The sequence below is a fragment of the Camelus bactrianus genome, chromosome 15, assembly GCF_048773025.1.
Source record: "Camelus bactrianus isolate YW-2024 breed Bactrian camel chromosome 15, ASM4877302v1, whole genome shotgun sequence".
Classification (NCBI taxonomy): domain Eukaryota; kingdom Metazoa; phylum Chordata; class Mammalia; order Artiodactyla; family Camelidae; genus Camelus; species Camelus bactrianus.
This window is the reverse complement of record NC_133553.1, coordinates 68,244,291-68,261,311: the sequence shown is the minus strand read 5'-3', so window position 1 is coordinate 68,261,311 and position 17,021 is coordinate 68,244,291. Positions and strand designations below refer to the sequence as shown.

The following is a 17,021-nucleotide window of genomic DNA, read 5'->3' as shown; positions in this document are numbered from 1 at the left end:
TGCGGCTCGCGGCGCGGCTGCGGGGACGACCGTTAGACGGGGCGGCCGTTAGACCGGGGCGCCCTTTAGACCGGGGCGACCGCGGAGGGAGTAGGAAGCCCTGCAGCTGCGGGGTCTGAGCTGAGGCTGTGGCGATGGCGGACAAAGGCTCGGTGAGCCTAAGCTCAGCGGAGGGTGCGCCAGAGCGGGGACAGCCCGTTCAGATCCGCGTCCCGATCCGTGGGCCAGCTCGGAGCCACCCGGCGCCCGCCCACCACGCGGGCGCTCAGGATGGTCAGGGAAGCCGCGTCTGTGCGCTGGGCGGAAAACTCCACCTGCGCCGCGCCCACACAGACGCACGGTCACTCTGGGAAGCTGGGGGAAGGGGTTTCAATGGGTGGTGCAGAGCCCAAGAACAAGAAGTGACTTTGGGAACTGCTAATGCGTGTAATAAGTCTCTTACATTGAGTTACCCACTTAAATGGAAAAACCAGAATTGGTCAGGCCCTGGGGAGAGGTGTGGCTAGATGAATGAGCCATTTTGAGAATTTCAGGAGGAAGAAATGGACTATATAACAATGAGGCTACGCTTGAAAGTCAAATTGTTTAAGTCAAGACAGTTTAAAATAATAAACAGATTTGGAGAGCATTTGTGCAACAATGTTTCTGGCCCCTGTGGTCAGGCCACTTCTAGGCACAGTCCGTATCATGGGTGCCACATGAGAGGCTGGGAGGGGAAGGCTAACCAACTCTCCTCTCCCAGACCTACCTGCCCTGCTCTGGCCAAGCCTGGACTGAGTTGTGGGCCGTTCCCTGGGCTTGCCACCAGCGCTGTTCTCACTAGCAGAGAGGGGACAGTGAGGCTTAAGGAGTTTTAAGTTCAGTGTGAGGTTTAGGGAACACAAGTTGAAGGAGAATGAATTTGGGGGAACACCATGTATGAGGCAATAAGGTTAGGGGTGGGGAGGCAAAGGTTTGGGAAGATTTTGTTGGGAGGTGAGTTTTGGAAGGACTCAGGTTCAGGGAGACTTGTGGGGAAGTGAGGAGGCACATAAAAATCTACTATGAATAGATAAACAAAATTATACTGTATAGCACAGGGAAATATACACAAGATCTTATGGTAACTCACAGAAAAAAATGTGACAATGAATATATGTACATGTATGACTGAAAAATTGTGCTCCTCACTAGAATTTGACACAACATTGTAAAATGATTATAAATCAATAAATAAATAAAAAAGAATCTGCTAGTAAATTCCTGGGTCGTTAATGGATTTGGGGGGACTAGTGTTTTTTTTCCTTCTCAGTGGATTTTTCTTCATTATAAAAGGATACAAAATCATTGTAGAAACCTTATAAAATGGAGAGGAGTGTAGGAAAGAAACATTTCCACCATTACAGTTATTTTTTTTCCCACAATTTTGGGCTTTTCCTTTTCTTCGACACTTGTTGATTTACATATCTGAGATCATAGCTGTCGTAATTTTGTGTCCTGTTTTTTTCATTTAACATATCATAAGAATTTTCCTATGGTATTGTAAATTCTTCCTGAAGATTGCCTCCAACCATGGGATAATGTTCCATCACATAGCTCGCACACAACTAGCCATCTGTTCTGTTTTTGTTAGACCTATGTTTTCAATATTCTGCTGTTATAAATGACATTACAGAAAATATTCTAGAGAATATAGTTTTATTTTCATTTCAGAATATGCTTTTTGGTATATTTATAAAACTGGAATTGATATTTTTGGAAATTGCACATCTTTTCAAATGTTGTCATCAACAGTTCTACTTTCATGAACTATGTCCTTTCCTTATTCTTGGGGGTCTTACGATTTTTAAAAAATTTTATGTGCATTTTTATATTTGTGGGATATTTATTCTTTTTAATATTTGTTGGAAACATTTTTGTTTGTTTGTTTTGGAAGCAGGATAAATTCAAGTTCCGGAGGCAGACCTGCCTACATATGAATTACAACTGCACTACTTCCTTGCTCTCTGATCCTGGGCAAATTCTGTAAAGTGGGGATAAAAATACTATTTTAGTACATACTCTAAAAACTATAGCAACTGAATCCATGTATGTGACTGATAGGCTTTAAGTGGCAGTACATGGTAATCACTATTACCAGCTTGTACATAGGAATTTTTTAAAAAGTAAGGAAAGGAAAATTTGACCTGTATGTATATACTTTTCTACCCATTTGTTTATTATTCTTACATGACGTTTATGCTTAGGTAGTTCTCTCTCATCCAGAGATTATATGACAATTTAAACTACTTTTCCTGCATTTTATGTTTTGTTTTTATTTTGTTTTATTTCTGTGTGTGTTTATCCTTTCATTCAGCTGGAATCTATTGAGATGTATATTGTGAAGTGAGGACCTAAGTTGATTTGGGGGAGGGGAGGAGACTCTAAACACACCAATACTTCCGGCACTGTTTGTTGACTCATCTTTCTCAAGTTCTTTGAGCTCTCAAGAGTTTTGAACGCTTTAAACTAGTGCAAATAACAAGGACTCTGCGGTTAGAGCTATACATAGCCTGGGTTCAGGGTGTAATCTCAAGCAAATGTAGGTTAACTTCTGTCGAGTTTGTTTCTTTGTCTGTAAAATGGGCTTAGTGAGCTGTTAGGAAAATTGAATTAGCTAGGTCACACCCGAGAAGCATCTGTCCCATAGTAGGCTCTTAGTAAATTGTCCCTTTCAAAAGGTTTTTCCTTCCTAATAGACAACTTGAGGAAGCTTCCTCCTTCTCCACTCCTCGGTTTCTCACCCAGATTTGCCTTTTCCTTTCCGATAGACGCAGGAGAGGCAGGCCCGAGACCCCAGAGTGACCTGAAGCAAGGCGGAAAAGGCGACATCGCCTAAACGTACGGTGCCGCAGGGGGACGTCGTGCCTGGACGGCTCACTGAGGCGGAGGCGGCGAAGCTGAGGGCTCGCGAGGAGGGTGAGGAGGTGGTGGGCGACATCCTGGAGGAGCTGGTGGACCCAGTGATGGATGCCGTCTGCAAATCCTACCTGGAACGGCAGGTGGGGCTGGATCCGCGTCCTCCAGACCCATCTCCTCTCTCCCTGACCCCTGCCTGCTGGACTGAGACCCTCTCTCCCCTCCGTAGTGCATTCCGTACGCAGTGAACGGGGCACGGGAGACCATACTCCATGTGGTCCAGATGAGATTTGTGCCCCAGGATGAGGGAGAACCCCACCTGGCAGAGGACCCCACGTGGGCGGAGGACAAGGAACCCTCACCTTGCCCAATTGACACCTGGGCTCTGGGGAGCCGTGCCCTCGCGGTGCACGCCCTCCTCAGTGGAAAGGAAGAGGAGCCAAGGCAAAGTAAGCCCCGCCCCCAGCTCCTTCCCACCTCCCGCCCCCGCCGCGTCTCTGTTCTCTTCAGCGCCTCTCTGGACTGCCCCAGCCTGAGTTCCTCTGTCTCCTGTGTCTGCATCTGGCCATCAGTTTTCTTCCTTCTCTCTCCTGGCGTTCCCATCTGAGAGCTGGGTCCCAGCTCCAGCCTCCAATTCCCTACTTTAAACCTAGGCCTACCGTCGCCAGGCTTCAGTTCGAAGCCGCCCTTCCCCAGTCCCGGCCTCTGCTTTCTCGCCACGCACCTGTGCCCCACCCCCACCCCACCCCCCATCCCCCCGTGGCCCGCAGCCCCAGATCCAAACTATGGCCAGGTGCCAAGTGGCCCAGCGGCTGGGAGGGGGAGGCCGAGGTGCTGGGTGAGCTGTGGGCGGGCCGCACCCGCGTACTCCCGCAGGGCCTGGACCCCAAGGATCAGGAGAGCCAGGATCTTCAGAAAGGGCCTCACCCTGCGCCTGGAGTTCGCAATGCCAAGTCCCAGGTGGTGAGGAAGCCCACGTTGCTGCCGAAAGCGCGGAAGATGGCTCCTGGTGTGAACAGGTGGAACCCACCACCCAGGAGCTGCTTAGCTGTGCTGAAGCTCAACAGGAGGACAAAGAGGGCAGCACCTCTCGTCCCATCCACACGGGTGCCCCAGAACATGGGTGGCACAGCTAACAAAAGTCAGGTCCCTAAATATCATCACTCTACTCCAAACACCTGCCCCATCCTGGGCCCTGAACCTCAGGCAGTGGGAATCCCGCCTACTTTCTGTCTGTCTGCCAGAAATAAACACCTGAGTTGCTTTAAGAATTGGCCCCATGTCTGTCAGTTTCTTCCAAGTGTGTGTTCTCACAGAACTGGAGGGGAGCAGTTGTCCTGCAGGCCTAAAAGATAGAGCGCTGACTCCGGGAATAAGTGCATTACCACCCTTAGGAGACCCCGCTTTAGGGCCAAAGTGACTCCCCAGCAGAGGCAGTCTGGAGAGCCATCTGTCTGTCCACAAAGGAGCAGATGTAAGAGTTGCGAGTGGGGATCTGTCTCAGTTTGGAGACTTCATCGAGTCTCATTCCAGTAGGGGAGGAAGGGATGGCCCTGCTTAAGCACAGAGTGATTCAAGACATGAGGAATTTGATTTCCAGTCCCTGGGTCTCTGTCAGTTCACCTTAGAGCACAAATCCAAGTTTTATGTGGAGACAAATCTGAGCCTATGCAGGGCTCAGGGCAGTCCCAGCTCTCTTGATCTTTGACATGGGCCAGCATTGGAGTGAGGCAACCAGGTCACTTGGAAAAACAATTTAAGGAGGAACTCACTCTCAGGTTCAAATGAGGTGTTCCAACACATCTAAGAGGGAATGCCTCCTTAAATTTCGTGTCTGCTCCACACCAACCTCTTGGTTAGTCCCTATTTAGCTTTGGCTAGTCCGTCCCCACCTTCTTTGTGGGCAAAGCTTCCACTGACAGGCCACCATTCTCTGCTATGTCACTGTGGTTTCTACTCAGCACCCCAGTCTGGGGTCCCGGCTCCGTCCTCCTCACGGTGGTCCTCCTGCTTAGACTAAGTGTGTGTATCTGGCATAAGTGTTATCTCTGGGACCTCCAGCACTGCTCCACAGACCTGACCGGGAAGACGGCAGTGGTGACTGGGGCCAACAGTGGTGAGTACTCATCCTGCCCTATCACCTCACATGGGCCACAGCCTCCAACAGCCCCAACAGGGAGGGCAGAGAGGAGGATCAGCACCCACTGTCACACCTTTGTCTCTCCCCTTGCTCCGTTGCCCTCTCTGCACTCCTTGCACTACCCTTCTCTGAAGCTGCCCTCCCACAGGCATTGGGAAGAGCGTGTCCCAGGAGCTGGCCCGCCGCGGGGCGCGTGTGATCCTGGCCTGCCGCAGCCGTGAGCGTGGGCAGCAAGCCCTGGCCGAGATACGAGCAGCCTCAAAGAGCAACCAGCTCCTGCTTGGTGAGGTGGACATTAGCTCGATGGCCTCCATCCGGAGCTTTGCTCAGTGGCTTCTGCGCGAGCATCCAGAGATACACCTACTGGTTAACAATGCTGCAGTCTGCGGTGTGTGTCTTGACTTACTTCCCCTAAACACATTTCAGGAGCCTCCTTTCTGGCTCAGGGACCCCAAAACAGGCAGCCCCAAGCCTAACCTGTATATCCTGTGGAAACACTCTTAATTCGGACACTGTCCTATTGGACACTGAAGCTACCTTAAGTTGTAGCTTCACACTTCACTGCCCCGATGTTGACACATACATGCTCCTGTGGCTTTTCTACTGAACCCTCATATATCCTCCCCAGACATCATCTCCCTCAGGACTATCATTTCATCACCCACCACCTATGTTTTCATCTCCTCCCAGGATTGCCCACAACACGTACCCCAGAGGGCCTTGATGTCACCTTTGCCACCAACTACACTGGACCCTTTCTGCTCACAAATCTGCTCCAAGGTAAGGAAGGATGGGTGCTTATTGTCTGTGCTGCCCCTGTGTCTTCATTCCTCTGGCATTTTCATGTATTACTGCCTCCCATGGTCCCCAGATGCTTGCTGAACGATGCCCCAGTACGCTTTTGCTGGATACAGCAGGGGAACCCACTTGGCACCAGCCAGGTTTAGGAGGCTGGTAATGGAATCAGTCAGCCCCAAATACAAGCAACAGGAAGGTGTAAGATCTATACAGGCCACCTCCCCGTCCCCCAGGTCTGAGTACTAGCCTGACCAGGAGTCACTCATCTCAACAAAAGCTTTCTGAAGTCACTAGGCTGCTAGGATTAAGGACGTTCTTCCTGGGGAGGTAGGGCTGGGTGGCAGGCACATCCTCCCTAACAGTGTTTTCTAGATGGTCTAATGACCTCTTAAAAAGCAAATTAATTTTTGGCCAGGTAATACACTTCCAAAGTACAAAATCGAAAGTGTTGAAGTATACAGAAGGATATACAGAAAAAAAAAGAAAAAAAGGAAGAAAAGGAAGTCTCTTCTCCTTGAAAAGCAGCTCCCCATCCCCCTCCTGGGGGGCAGCTGCCATTGCCAGGGTCTCATGTTCCCTTTAGCGGGCAATTAAAGTAACCCAACGGGAAAGTGCAGAAAGGTCAAACTCAATGCATCTGCAAGTATAAAAGTTTTTTCCCCCTTTCCAAAAAGAGTAATATGCTACAACAACCTATGTGTACTTTGCTTAATAATAGTTCCTTAAACTGTCTTCTCTCCTGTCTTCCCTCCTGCCACTAAATCACCGTTCATCATACCACTGTCTTGCTTCAGGTCCTTTGAAGGTAGTCTATGCTTTATAGATATAAAACCTAAGCTGCTTCTCTCCACTTACGAGTCCCTCTGCAGACTGAGAGCCTCACCGTTGCCTTTCCCAGACTTACACTCTTGTCACCAGCCGGCCAATCTGTATCTCTTGGACCACACTCTTTTTTAAATTCTGGCTGCGCTTTTGCACATCTGTTTCCCTTTATCTGGAATATCCCTTCCCATCCCTTTAAGGCAGAGTAGCTTTAGCTCAGCTGCCAGCACTCAGCACAGATCCCGCTTGTGCTGTGGACTCTGCCCTGACCCCTCTGCCTCCCCAGCTGCCCCCATTTCCAGGGCTCCCTTCGCCCCTGTGCCCGTCTCTGTTCCTGCACTGACGCTGCTGCGTGAAGATCAGCCTCCAACTCGGCCGTGAGCCCCTGTCACTGTGTCTGCAAGTTTGGGGTTCATTGTCCTCTTTAAGAATAATTTTCTCTCCAACAACTTTTGGCTAGATACCTCCTGCTCAACTTTTCATTTGTGATTCTTCCTTTAAATGTAGGCTCAAGACAGTTTTAGCATTTTGAAACAACAGGCAAACTCATATGTGAGTGCTAGTATTTTTCATACTTTATATAATCCAGACATTTTTTTAATACAGTTACGTACTCTTTTTTCTTTTTCTTTTTTTAAGATTTAACTTGTTCTCTTGAGAGTAATTATACTTTCCTTTTTTTTTTTGAAGGTAGTTTAAAAAAATTTTAAAGCCCCACTTTTCCAAGTATCTCTGCATACGGTTCTTGTCCCCTAAACTTAGCACCCATATGTCCTTAGCACGGAGTTTGTGTCTGCCATAGTCCAGGGGCCTAATGGATAGTCGTGCAATGAATAAGCAAGTGACTGAATCTATGAATGTGTGAAAGACAGCTTTCACAGCGTTTCCAGTCTCTCCTTCCCCCACTTAGCCCTCAGTGAGATAAAAATATGAACCAGGATGAATTACCTCCAGCTGGCAGGTGGAAGAAGAGCAAGGCAAAATCCCACTTTTATTTTAGGCAAAGAAACCAAAAAACTCCCACAAAGACCAAAAAACAAAACCCCCAAACAAAGCAAAAGACACACTGAACTACAACAAGAGGAAAAGCGTGAGGAAAGCAGCTGGAACGGAAACGCAGCCTCGGTCACACCCAGCTCCCCCGCGCCTCACCTGGGCGTCTGCGCGGGGGGCCGCGCTCCCCCGGGGGGTTAATGGAGAAGCAGGGTGGGGGGGCGGGCGTGGGCGCGAACTCCCGGCCTTGCCCTGAGAGTGTGTGGCCCTCTCTCCTCCCAGGGGCCCTACAACGGGCGGGGGCAGCCCGAGTGGTCAACGTGTCTTCCTTCAGGCAAGAGAAAGGGTACATTGACGAGGAGCACCTGACAGGGGCTGGTAGACCTTTGACCTTCAACCAGAACTATGACTGCAGCAAACTGCTTTTGGCCTCATTCACTGGGAAGCTTGCCCAGAGACTTCAAGGGACAGGTAATTGCCTCTGGCAGCCCCTGCTCCTCCACTCCCAGGGCTTCCTCCCAGTCCTTCACATCTCATCGCAGTATGTTTTGATCATGAAATATTCCCAGTGTCCCCCGAGCCAGCTGTTAACCTCCACCCTTTGTCATCTGTGCGCCCTCTATTTCTCTCAACCCTATCTTCACGTCTCCCCTTCAACCCTTTTTCCAACTCTCATCACCCACAACTCCCTCTCCTCCCAGTATTTTCCAGTAGCAACACCATCCATCGTGTTCCCCCCAAAGTTCACCCCGCACTTTCAAATACTTGAGTCCGCTTCCTGGCTTGGATATCGCCATTCATGTGAGTTATAGAACCCTGACTTCAGGCACCACCTCGAGTCTCTGGTCACCTCCACCGGGCAGGGCTGGTAGGGCCCTCCCCTCTTTGCACATCCTAGAGCCATGTTTAACCCTTTCCTCCTCTCACTGTGCTTTCCACTACGGTTGTCTCTCCCTCTCTCAGGTGTGACTGTGAACTCCGTGGACCCTGGCGTTGTGTACACGGAGATCATGAAGAATTTCTCTTGGTTATATCGTTTCATCTTCTGGCTCCTCAGCTTCTTCTTCAAGGTGGGTGGGGACGAGCTGGCTCTGCCTGAAGGGGTTGGGGCAGGGGGTCTGCTGCGCAATGTGTTCCTTCAGGCAACAACCTGCCTGGCTTTTAATCCTCCTCCTCCTCCCCCACCCCCGTGTCTCCGCAGAACAGCAAACAGGGTGCAGTCCCAGTGCTCTACCTGAGCTTGGCAAAGGAGCTAGATGGCATTTCTGGAAAACATTTTAGCAGTTCCGGTGTGATAACTCTTGCCCCTAAAGCTGCCCGAGATCCTCACGTGGCCCAAAGCCTCTGGGATACTTCAGCCCGACTAACAAATCTAGACAAGATGGACTGACCTCTGTGACCCCTGCCCTGACTCGCCGCCTTCCCCCTGACTCCCAGCCCTCACTCGGATTTTGCCTTCTGCTTGTCAGTTCCAAGGAACAATCAGTCACCTTGTTTGGTGTAATGACCACTTCCTCTTCCTGTTGGCTCCACGCATGAGAGCTCAGCTTAGCCTGGGGACAGCTCCAGCTTCTACTTTATAGCCATTTCTCAGATGGAAGTGTTCATCTCTTGGGCACTAGGATCTCCAAACCTGCGGAGCCCCGTGTTGTGGTGACGGGGGAGTAAAGGTCCTTCCGGTGGTCTATTAGGGTTCCTGGCTTTGGGGGAGGCAGCACCACATAGTGTCCTCTGGCCCAAGTCATATACCACACAGCTGCAGGACAGCACCCCAGCTGCACAGGGTGTTGTCTCCCAGCTGGTACAGTAACTGCCCGGGTAATGGTTCCATCTTTCTATCAGACCAGCTGCTCCTGGATGCTGAGTCATGTGATAAGGCAGGTGAATTCTCAGAGTGAGAGCCCACTGCTTCTTTTCTGGGGTCTTTGTTCACCAGTAGAAGTTTTTTTTTTTTTTAATGGTGGTGCTGGGTATTGAACCTAGGACCTCGTGCATGCTGAGCATGCTGTCTGCCACTGAGCTGTACCCTCCCCTCATCAACATAAATTTTGGAATCAGCTTTTCAAATTTCACACAAACAAGTCCTTTGGGGATTTTGCTACATCTACTTGGCAGGATTGATATTTTTATGATAATGTGTTGCCCTAAACATGAACAAGGTGTACTTATATCTATTTAAATCTTATTAATACCTTCATAAAATTTTGAATAATTTTATCCATAAAGATCGTGCGTAAGTCTTACTATAATTCCAGGTTCCCTGCTTTTTAGGCTATTGGAAGTGGTATTTTAAAATTCGTATATTAATCATATATCAAACAACTTAATTAATTTCTCTAATTCTAATAAGTTATCTGTAGATTCTTTTGGTTTTTCCACATAGAACATCCCACCATGTAGTGATGATAACAGATTTATTTCTTCCCTTTCAACTATTATGAATCTTGTTTCTTTTCCCAGACCTTAATTGATTTTCTAGTATTAAAGCAAACTTGCTTTTAAACCAACTTGGTCAGAGTATTACTTTCATATACATTGCTAAATTTAGTATCCTCGTGTTTTGGTTTGGAACTTTTTACTACATTCATAAATGAGACTGGCCTTTACTGCCCTTTCCCTTACTTGTATTACCATTGTCTGGTTTTGCTGTCACGGATATATTCATTTTGTAAAATGAATTTGGGATTTGTGTTCATCCAGGGATATCATGTGAGAAGTAAATGTCAATTAATTGAGGATTAAATATGTACAAGAAACTTGACAGGGGAAATAGCTGTGAGGGAAAATGGGGAAGAAGCTGGGAGAAGCTGGGAGAAGCTGGGAGATCCACCAGACTGTGAGACAAGGCTGACCCTGAGTGAAGGAGAGAAGGTTGGAAGGAGCTTCTTAGGGTGCGGTGGAGTAATTTTTCAATTTTAAACCTACCGCTCTCGTTTTGAAAGTATGCAGTCTATTTCTGTTCTTTATTGGTTAGTCTAAAATTTTTAACCTGTATGTTTAATTTAACAGTGTTGTTAATGAACATCTTTATTTTTCTTTAAAACGATACATAGATCTTAGAATTCTTCAACATTAATCATTCCCTTTGAATTTGTATACTTTTGTAACCCGATATTTTAATTTATTATTTCATTAATTTCACAAATCAGGTATTTTGTTATTTTCAATAATTTTGGTTTTAATTTTCAATAAGAAAATTGATATTTTTATCAGTTGATATTTGCGTGACTTACCCATGTGTTTCATATTTCCTCTGCTCGCTCGCCTTTTTTATGTCTCAGAGCTTCTATCTGTTATTATTTTCCTACTGTCTTGAAGCATATGCTTTAGAGGTTCCTCTGATGGGGATTCGTGGTAGACAGACTTCTAGGTGGCTCCCAAGGTCCCCACCCCCTTGTGTGCACATTCTCCACAGTCTCCTCCTCCTGAGTGTGCGGAGACTCCTGAACACGATGGCAGTGCACTCCTGCGATTACGTTATGTATCTGCTGATGTAGTGAGAGCCAGAACCATTTGGCTGTGTGTGTGTGTGTGTGTGTGTGTGTGTGTGTGTGAATGAACATTTTTTCATGTCTACCAGTTTTCTTCACCTCTTTCAGTTACATGTTTCTGTGTTTGAGTTCCTCAAAGATTTCCAAGGTTTGTGTCATTCATTAATTTATCCATTTAATCAATAAGCCATTTGCAGCAACATGGATGAACCTGGAGATCATCATTCTAAGTGAAGTAAGCCAGAAAGTGAAAGAAAAATACCATACGATATCACTCATATGTGGAATCTAAAAAAAAGAAAAAAGGGGACACTAATGAAATCATCTACATAACAGAAACAGACTCGAAGACATAGTGAACAATATTAGGGTTACAGAGCTTAGGGGAAAGGGGTGGGAAGTAATAAATTTGGGAGTTTGAGATTTGCAAATGATAACCACTATATATAAAAATGGGTAAGAAATATCTTCTGTATAGCACAGGGAACTATATTCAACATCTTGTAATAACTTTTATAAAAAAGAATATGAAAACAAATATATGTATATATATGCATGACTGGGACATTATGCTGTATACCAGAAATTGATCCATTATAATTGAGTATACATCAATAATTTAAAAAAAGCAGCAGTTGTAACAAAATGAAGATGAATCTGTGCCCTTCACCCACAATAAAATACCCATCAATTCTTGTAAATAAATAAATAAATAAATAAATAAATAAATAAACAAATAAATAAATGTATGTGTTTGTGGCGTGTCAGCTGATCAAGACATTGTTCTATATGTTACTGTCCTACAGTGATGGATAAAACAGCCAAGTATCCATGAAGTCAACGGCGTACATTCTAGCGGAGTGAGAGACATAATAAACACAAATATGTTGTAAGATTCCATAGGCGTGAGTGCTGTGGACACAAAAGAAGCAAGAAAGGAAAGAGGGAGTGCCATGATGAGGGACTGGGGTTGAAATTTTAAATAGGTTGGCCAGGTAAAGACTCAAGAAACCAATTGGCTTTGAGTTAATCAAAGGGAAGGGTATTTCGGGTGGACCGGACCTAATCAGGTGAGCCCTTTAAAAGCGTTCAGGCTTCCTCAGAAGTCGGAGAGTCTCCTGTTCACCTTGAAGAAGCACACTGCCCCGTTGTTGAGCAGCCACGGGGCCTCTAGCAGTTGAGGCTTCAGTTCTGCGGTTGCAAGGAGCAGAATTATGTCAGTAATGGTGAGCTTGGAAGAGGACTAGGAGCCCAGGTGAGACTGCAGTCCTGAATGATGCCTGGATTTCAGCCTGGTGAGATCCTGAGCAGAGGACCCAGCTAACCTGTACCCAGACTCCCGACCCATAGAAACCGTGAGACAACACATGTTTTCTTTTAAGCCACTGAGGTTGTAATCATTTCTTATCCAGAAACAGGTCACAAATACAGCATCTAGCAAATAGCAAAAAACTTCAGTTTTATTTGTTTGAAAATGTCTTTATTTTGCCCTCATTTTTTAAGAATCATTTTGCTAGCTAAAGTTGACAGTTATCGTCTCTTATTCAGTTGAAGATAATATTTTTTGTCTCTGGCTCTCATCGTTGCTGTTGAGAAATCAGATACTAATGTAACAGTTACTTTGTGGGGAATCTGCTCTCTTGTTCCTTTTCTATACTTTAAATCCCCTTTTCTGTTTTTAAAAATTAGTGAAACATATTCACTTTATGTACTGTAACAACATTCCAATATCAGTCATCTTCGCAGGTTTGGATAGTTTATGGTGGCTTGTTTCTTTGTGTGTTTAGTGACTTTGTGCCCTCATGGTGCTTGGAGGTTTAGCTCTAGGAATGATTAGATTCCTAGGATTAAGCTACTTTCCCCAGAGAGAGTTTGCATTTACTTTGGCCAGGTTTCCAGGAGTGCTATACTGACTTGGACCACTTTAACTGACATTTTTGTCTTGGAATTTTTTGGCCACTCACATGGTATACATTCTGCCCCCAAATTTATGTGAGTACAAACTTATTATTTGGAATTATAAGTGAGGACTTCCCCCACCCTGCTACACCCAGAACTACGGATGAGGTGAGCTTCTACCCTCACCGTTTCCCTCTGCAGGGCCCTTTTTCTGTCTGAAGTTCACTCTCTGGGGGGAGTTACTCTTTGAGAAGCCAGGCTTTACTTTATGTGTATGGGGAATAGTTTTTCATGTCAACCTTCTCTGCTCAACCCCAGATTTTGTCTCCTGCCCCTGTTTATGGCCTTGTAAGCCCTGGTTTCAGGCCCCCAGGGGCTGGCTTCACAAATCCTGGCTCTAGCTGTCACCTGTGCCTTGGGAATCATAATTTCATATTTTCTCTCGCTTCTGAGGATTTCCCTTCCTTTCCCACCAGTTCATTCAGACAACACAAATAAACAGGTGTGTGTGTGTGTGTGTGTGTGTGTGTGTGTGTGTGTGTGTGTGTGTGTGAGAAGCGTTGCATCCAGCGTTTATGGCTGCGCTGCATCAGGGGCGGTCTCTGTGATACTTAGTCCTCTGTGGTGCCAGGAATGGGAGCGTCCAATGTTTGCCTTCCTTTCTCCTTCCTTCTCTCTTTCTTTCTTTTGCATTTGGATAATCAATTGTCCTGGCACTATTTGTTGAATAGTGTGTCCTTTCCACACTGATTAATAATGTAAATTTTGTCACATCAGAATTTCACGTGTATTCAACTTGAAACATAAAGAGGGAACCACAGCAGGACGGCAGGAGGGGCGTGCTCGTGGTATAATTGGGCCCCATACCGCTGGGTGGGCGACCCACAAGCTGAAGATTTGTTGAGTCGCAGAGGCCCTCCCACAGTAGTGAGAGCTCTAAGCCCCATGTCAGGCTCCCCAGCCTGGGGGTCTGGCACTGGGAGGAGTAGGAGACCCGGGGACATCTGGCTTTGAAGGCCAGTGGGGCTTAACCCCAGGAGCCCACAGGACTCAGGGAAACAGAGACTTCGTTCTCTTGGGAAGCATACACAGAATCTTGCATCCACTAGGTCCAAGGGCAGAGTCAGTGATTTTGAAGTGGGAGGAAAGGGGACAGGGCACAACCACTGGAGGAATTACATAGCAAGTGAGGACAGGACAAACTGGTTAGAACAAAGATGGCAGAAGTTTCAACTTCCACTAGACCTTAAGCCACATGGTGCACCCACACGTGCTGTGACAGTTCCCAGGCTGACCATCAAAGGTCAAAAAGTGGGCAGAGGGGGCATTTCCTGGAAATCCTTGACCGTCCCCCAGAATAGTTGGAATAATCCTCCTGCTCATTAGTATATGAAATAATGAAGCCCATAACACCTAAAAACTCTGCACCTCATGGTTGCTCTCTCTCTCTCTCCCCCTCCCTCTCTCTCTCTCTCTATCCTTCTGAGATGGCCCACACTCTGTCTATGGAGTGTGTATCTGCTTTTACTTTAAAGTAAACACCCTACACCTCTTGGCTTCTCTCCCTCTCACCTTTCTGAAATGACCCACATTCTGACTATGTAGTGTGTATTTCCTAAGCTGTTTTCCCTTCTGAGTCAGAGTGTCCACACCCTGCCTAAGGAGTGTGAATGTGTCTCTAAATAAACCTGCTTTCACTTTACCATGTCTTGCTCTTGAAATCTGTCCTGCACGAGGCAAGAACCTATTCTCCCCCAACAATTTCATAGGAACCTGTGTCAGACCTGCCTGCTGGTTTTAGAAGTTCTGCTGAGGAGGTAGGTGGTTGGCTGTGGCTTATGCTGAGGACATAAAAGCTGGTGATGGACATTCTGGGAGTATGCATCCACATGAGCTCTCCTGGAGGCTGACATCTTGATTGGATCACTGGTACCAAGACCTACCCCCACCCAACAGCCTGTAGGCTTAAGGGCTGAGAGGCCTCAGGCTAAACAACTTACTGGGTGGGAACATAGCCCCACCCATCAGCAGACCTCCCGTTCCACAAACACCTCTAGACAGCGCCCTACCCACCGGAGGTCCAGGACCAAGCTTCACCCAGCAGTGGGCAGGCCCCAGCTCCTCCCGCCAGGAACCCTGCATAAGCCTCTAGTCCAGCCTCATCCACCAGGGAGCAGATATCAAAAGTAAAAAAATAGCAATCCCAAAGCCTGTGGAAGGAATCCACAAACACAGGCCAGACTCTACACTGGGACGGGCTGGACCCTGGCCCTTGGGTGACAAGAGAGGAGTGTGCTGCTGGGACACATAGGACGTCTCCCAGAGGGCCACTTCTCCAAGGTCAAGAAATGTAACTAACCTACCTAAAAATACAAATAGAAAGACAGACAATATGAGGCGGCAGAGGAATATCTCCCAGGCAAAGGCACAAGATAAAATCCCAGAAGAAGTAACTGATGAGGAGACAGGCAATTTATGCGAGAAAGAGTTTAAAGTAATGATGGCCAAGATGCTCAGAGAACTCAAGAGTACAGATGCACAGAGGGAAGTTCTTAGCAGAGTTGGAAAATATAAAGAACACCCAGAGTTGAAGAATAAAATCACTGAAATGAATAACACTCTAGAAGGAACCAAGAATAGATTAAATGAGGCAAAAGAATGGATGAGTGGGCTAGAAGACAGATGAGTAGAAATCACTACTGCAGAACAGAAAAAAGAATGAAAAGAAATGAGGCTAGTTTAAGAGAACTCTGGGACAGCATGAAGCACTCCAATATTTTCATTATAGTGTTCCCAGAAAAAGAAGAGAGAGAGAAAGGACCAGACAAAATTTTTGAAGAGATACAAACTAAAAACTTCCCCAACTTGGGAAAGGAAACAGTCACCCAAGTCCAGAATATGCAGAGAGTTCACATAGGATCAACCCAAAGAAGAACACACCAAGTCACACTGTAATCAAATTGACAAAAATTAAGGATAAGGAGAAAATATTAAAATTATCAAGAGAAAATCAACAAATAACATCCAAGGGAACTGTCGTAAGGTTATCAGCTGATTTTTGAGCAGACACTATACTGGCCAGAAGGGAGTGGCACGATATATTTAAAGTGATCAAAGGGAAAAACTTACAACGAAGAATATTCTATCCAGCAAGGCTCTCATTCGAGTTTGATGGAGAAATCACAGCATCACAGACAAACAAAAGCTAAAAGAATTCAGCACCACCAAAGCAGCCAGACAACAAATGTTAAAGGAACTTCTCTAGTCATCAAACCCTAAGAAAAGAGAACAAAAAGAAGAAAGAGAAAAAAAAGACCTACAAAAAATTGCTTTGGGAATTCATGCTTTTTTATGGTTCCGTATAAATTTTGGACTTTTTTGCTCCAGTTCTGTGGAACATGTTGTGAGTATTTTGACAAGGGTTACATTGGGTCTGTAGATTGCTTTGGGTAGTATGGCCATTTTGATGTTGATTCTTCCAATCCAAGAGCACAAGATACCCTTCCATTTCTTTGTACCTTCAATTTTCTTCAGCAATGTTTTACAGTTTTCAGAGTATAGGTTAGGTTTATTTCTAGGTATTTTGTTATTTTTGATGCAATGGAAATGTTTATGCCAGTTATAAAATTCTGGGTTTAAAATTTTTTTTAGTTGTTTATTTTTGGGGTGAGTAATTAGGTTTATTTACTTATTTTTGGAGGAGGTACTGGGGATTTAACCCAGGACCTCATGCATGCTAAGCATGCACTCGTCCACTTGAGCTAGATCCTCCCCCTAAAATTCTGGGTTTTGAAGTGGGGGGAAGAAAAGAAAAAAGGAATGGAGGGCTGCAAATGGCAAAATATCCTCCTTTTTAATGGGTGAGCTGTATTCCATTACATATATATGCTACATCTTATTTATCCACTCATCTATTGATGTGAACTTAGGATGCTTCCATATCTTGGCGATTATAAATAATGTTGCTGTTAATAGTAGGGAGTACGTATCTTTTTGAATTA

General features: G+C 46.0%; 2 protein-coding genes across 3 annotated transcripts; both read left to right on the top strand.

The window, feature by feature from the left end:
* Window positions 1-24: 24 nt before the first annotated feature.
* On the top strand, window positions 25-4,093 carry LOC141573353 (uncharacterized protein C2orf81-like). Its single transcript, XM_074341416.1, has 4 exons — window positions 25-152; window positions 2,790-3,020; window positions 3,107-3,326; window positions 3,754-4,093. The coding sequence occupies exons 2-4, from the start codon at window positions 2,985-2,987 to the stop codon at window positions 4,011-4,013; spliced, it is 516 nt and encodes a 171-aa protein (XP_074197517.1). The 5' UTR covers window positions 25-152; window positions 2,790-2,984; the 3' UTR covers window positions 4,014-4,093.
* Window positions 4,094-4,748: 655 nt separating this feature from the next.
* Window positions 4,749-10,133, top strand: LOC141573303 (retinol dehydrogenase 12-like). Of its 2 annotated transcripts, none has more exons than XM_074341409.1 (6): window positions 4,749-4,993; window positions 5,166-5,300; window positions 5,708-5,797; window positions 7,913-8,101; window positions 8,594-8,700; window positions 8,832-10,133. In XM_074341409.1, the coding sequence occupies exons 1-6, from the start codon at window positions 4,816-4,818 to the stop codon at window positions 9,018-9,020; spliced, it is 888 nt and encodes a 295-aa protein (XP_074197510.1). In that variant the 5' UTR covers window positions 4,749-4,815; the 3' UTR covers window positions 9,021-10,133. The 2 variants fall into 2 exon arrangements, with proteins under 2 accessions (XP_074197510.1, XP_074197509.1); XM_074341408.1 differs by having other exon boundaries at window positions 4,751-4,993; window positions 5,166-5,405.
* Window positions 10,134-17,021: the final 6,888 nt, after the last annotated feature.

Bases quoted from the DNA above. Each gene is read 5' to 3' on its own strand.
- LOC141573303 (XM_074341408.1), top strand. From the start codon at position 4,816: ATGTCACTGTGGTTTCTACTCAGCACCCCAGTCTGGGGTCCCGGCTCC. The intron at 4,994-5,165 runs GTGAGTACTCAT...GCCCTCCCACAG, and splicing joins GGTGACTGGGGCCAACAGTG to GCATTGGGAAGAGCGTGTCC. The intron at 8,102-8,593 runs GTAATTGCCTCT...TCCCTCTCTCAG, and splicing joins CCAGAGACTTCAAGGGACAG to GTGTGACTGTGAACTCCGTG.
- LOC141573353 (XM_074341416.1), top strand. From the start codon at position 2,985: ATGGATGCCGTCTGCAAATCCTACCTGGAACGGCAG. The intron at 3,021-3,106 runs GTGGGGCTGGAT...TCCCCTCCGTAG, and splicing joins AATCCTACCTGGAACGGCAG to TGCATTCCGTACGCAGTGAA. The intron at 3,327-3,753 runs GTAAGCCCCGCC...GTACTCCCGCAG, and splicing joins GGAAGAGGAGCCAAGGCAAA to GGCCTGGACCCCAAGGATCA.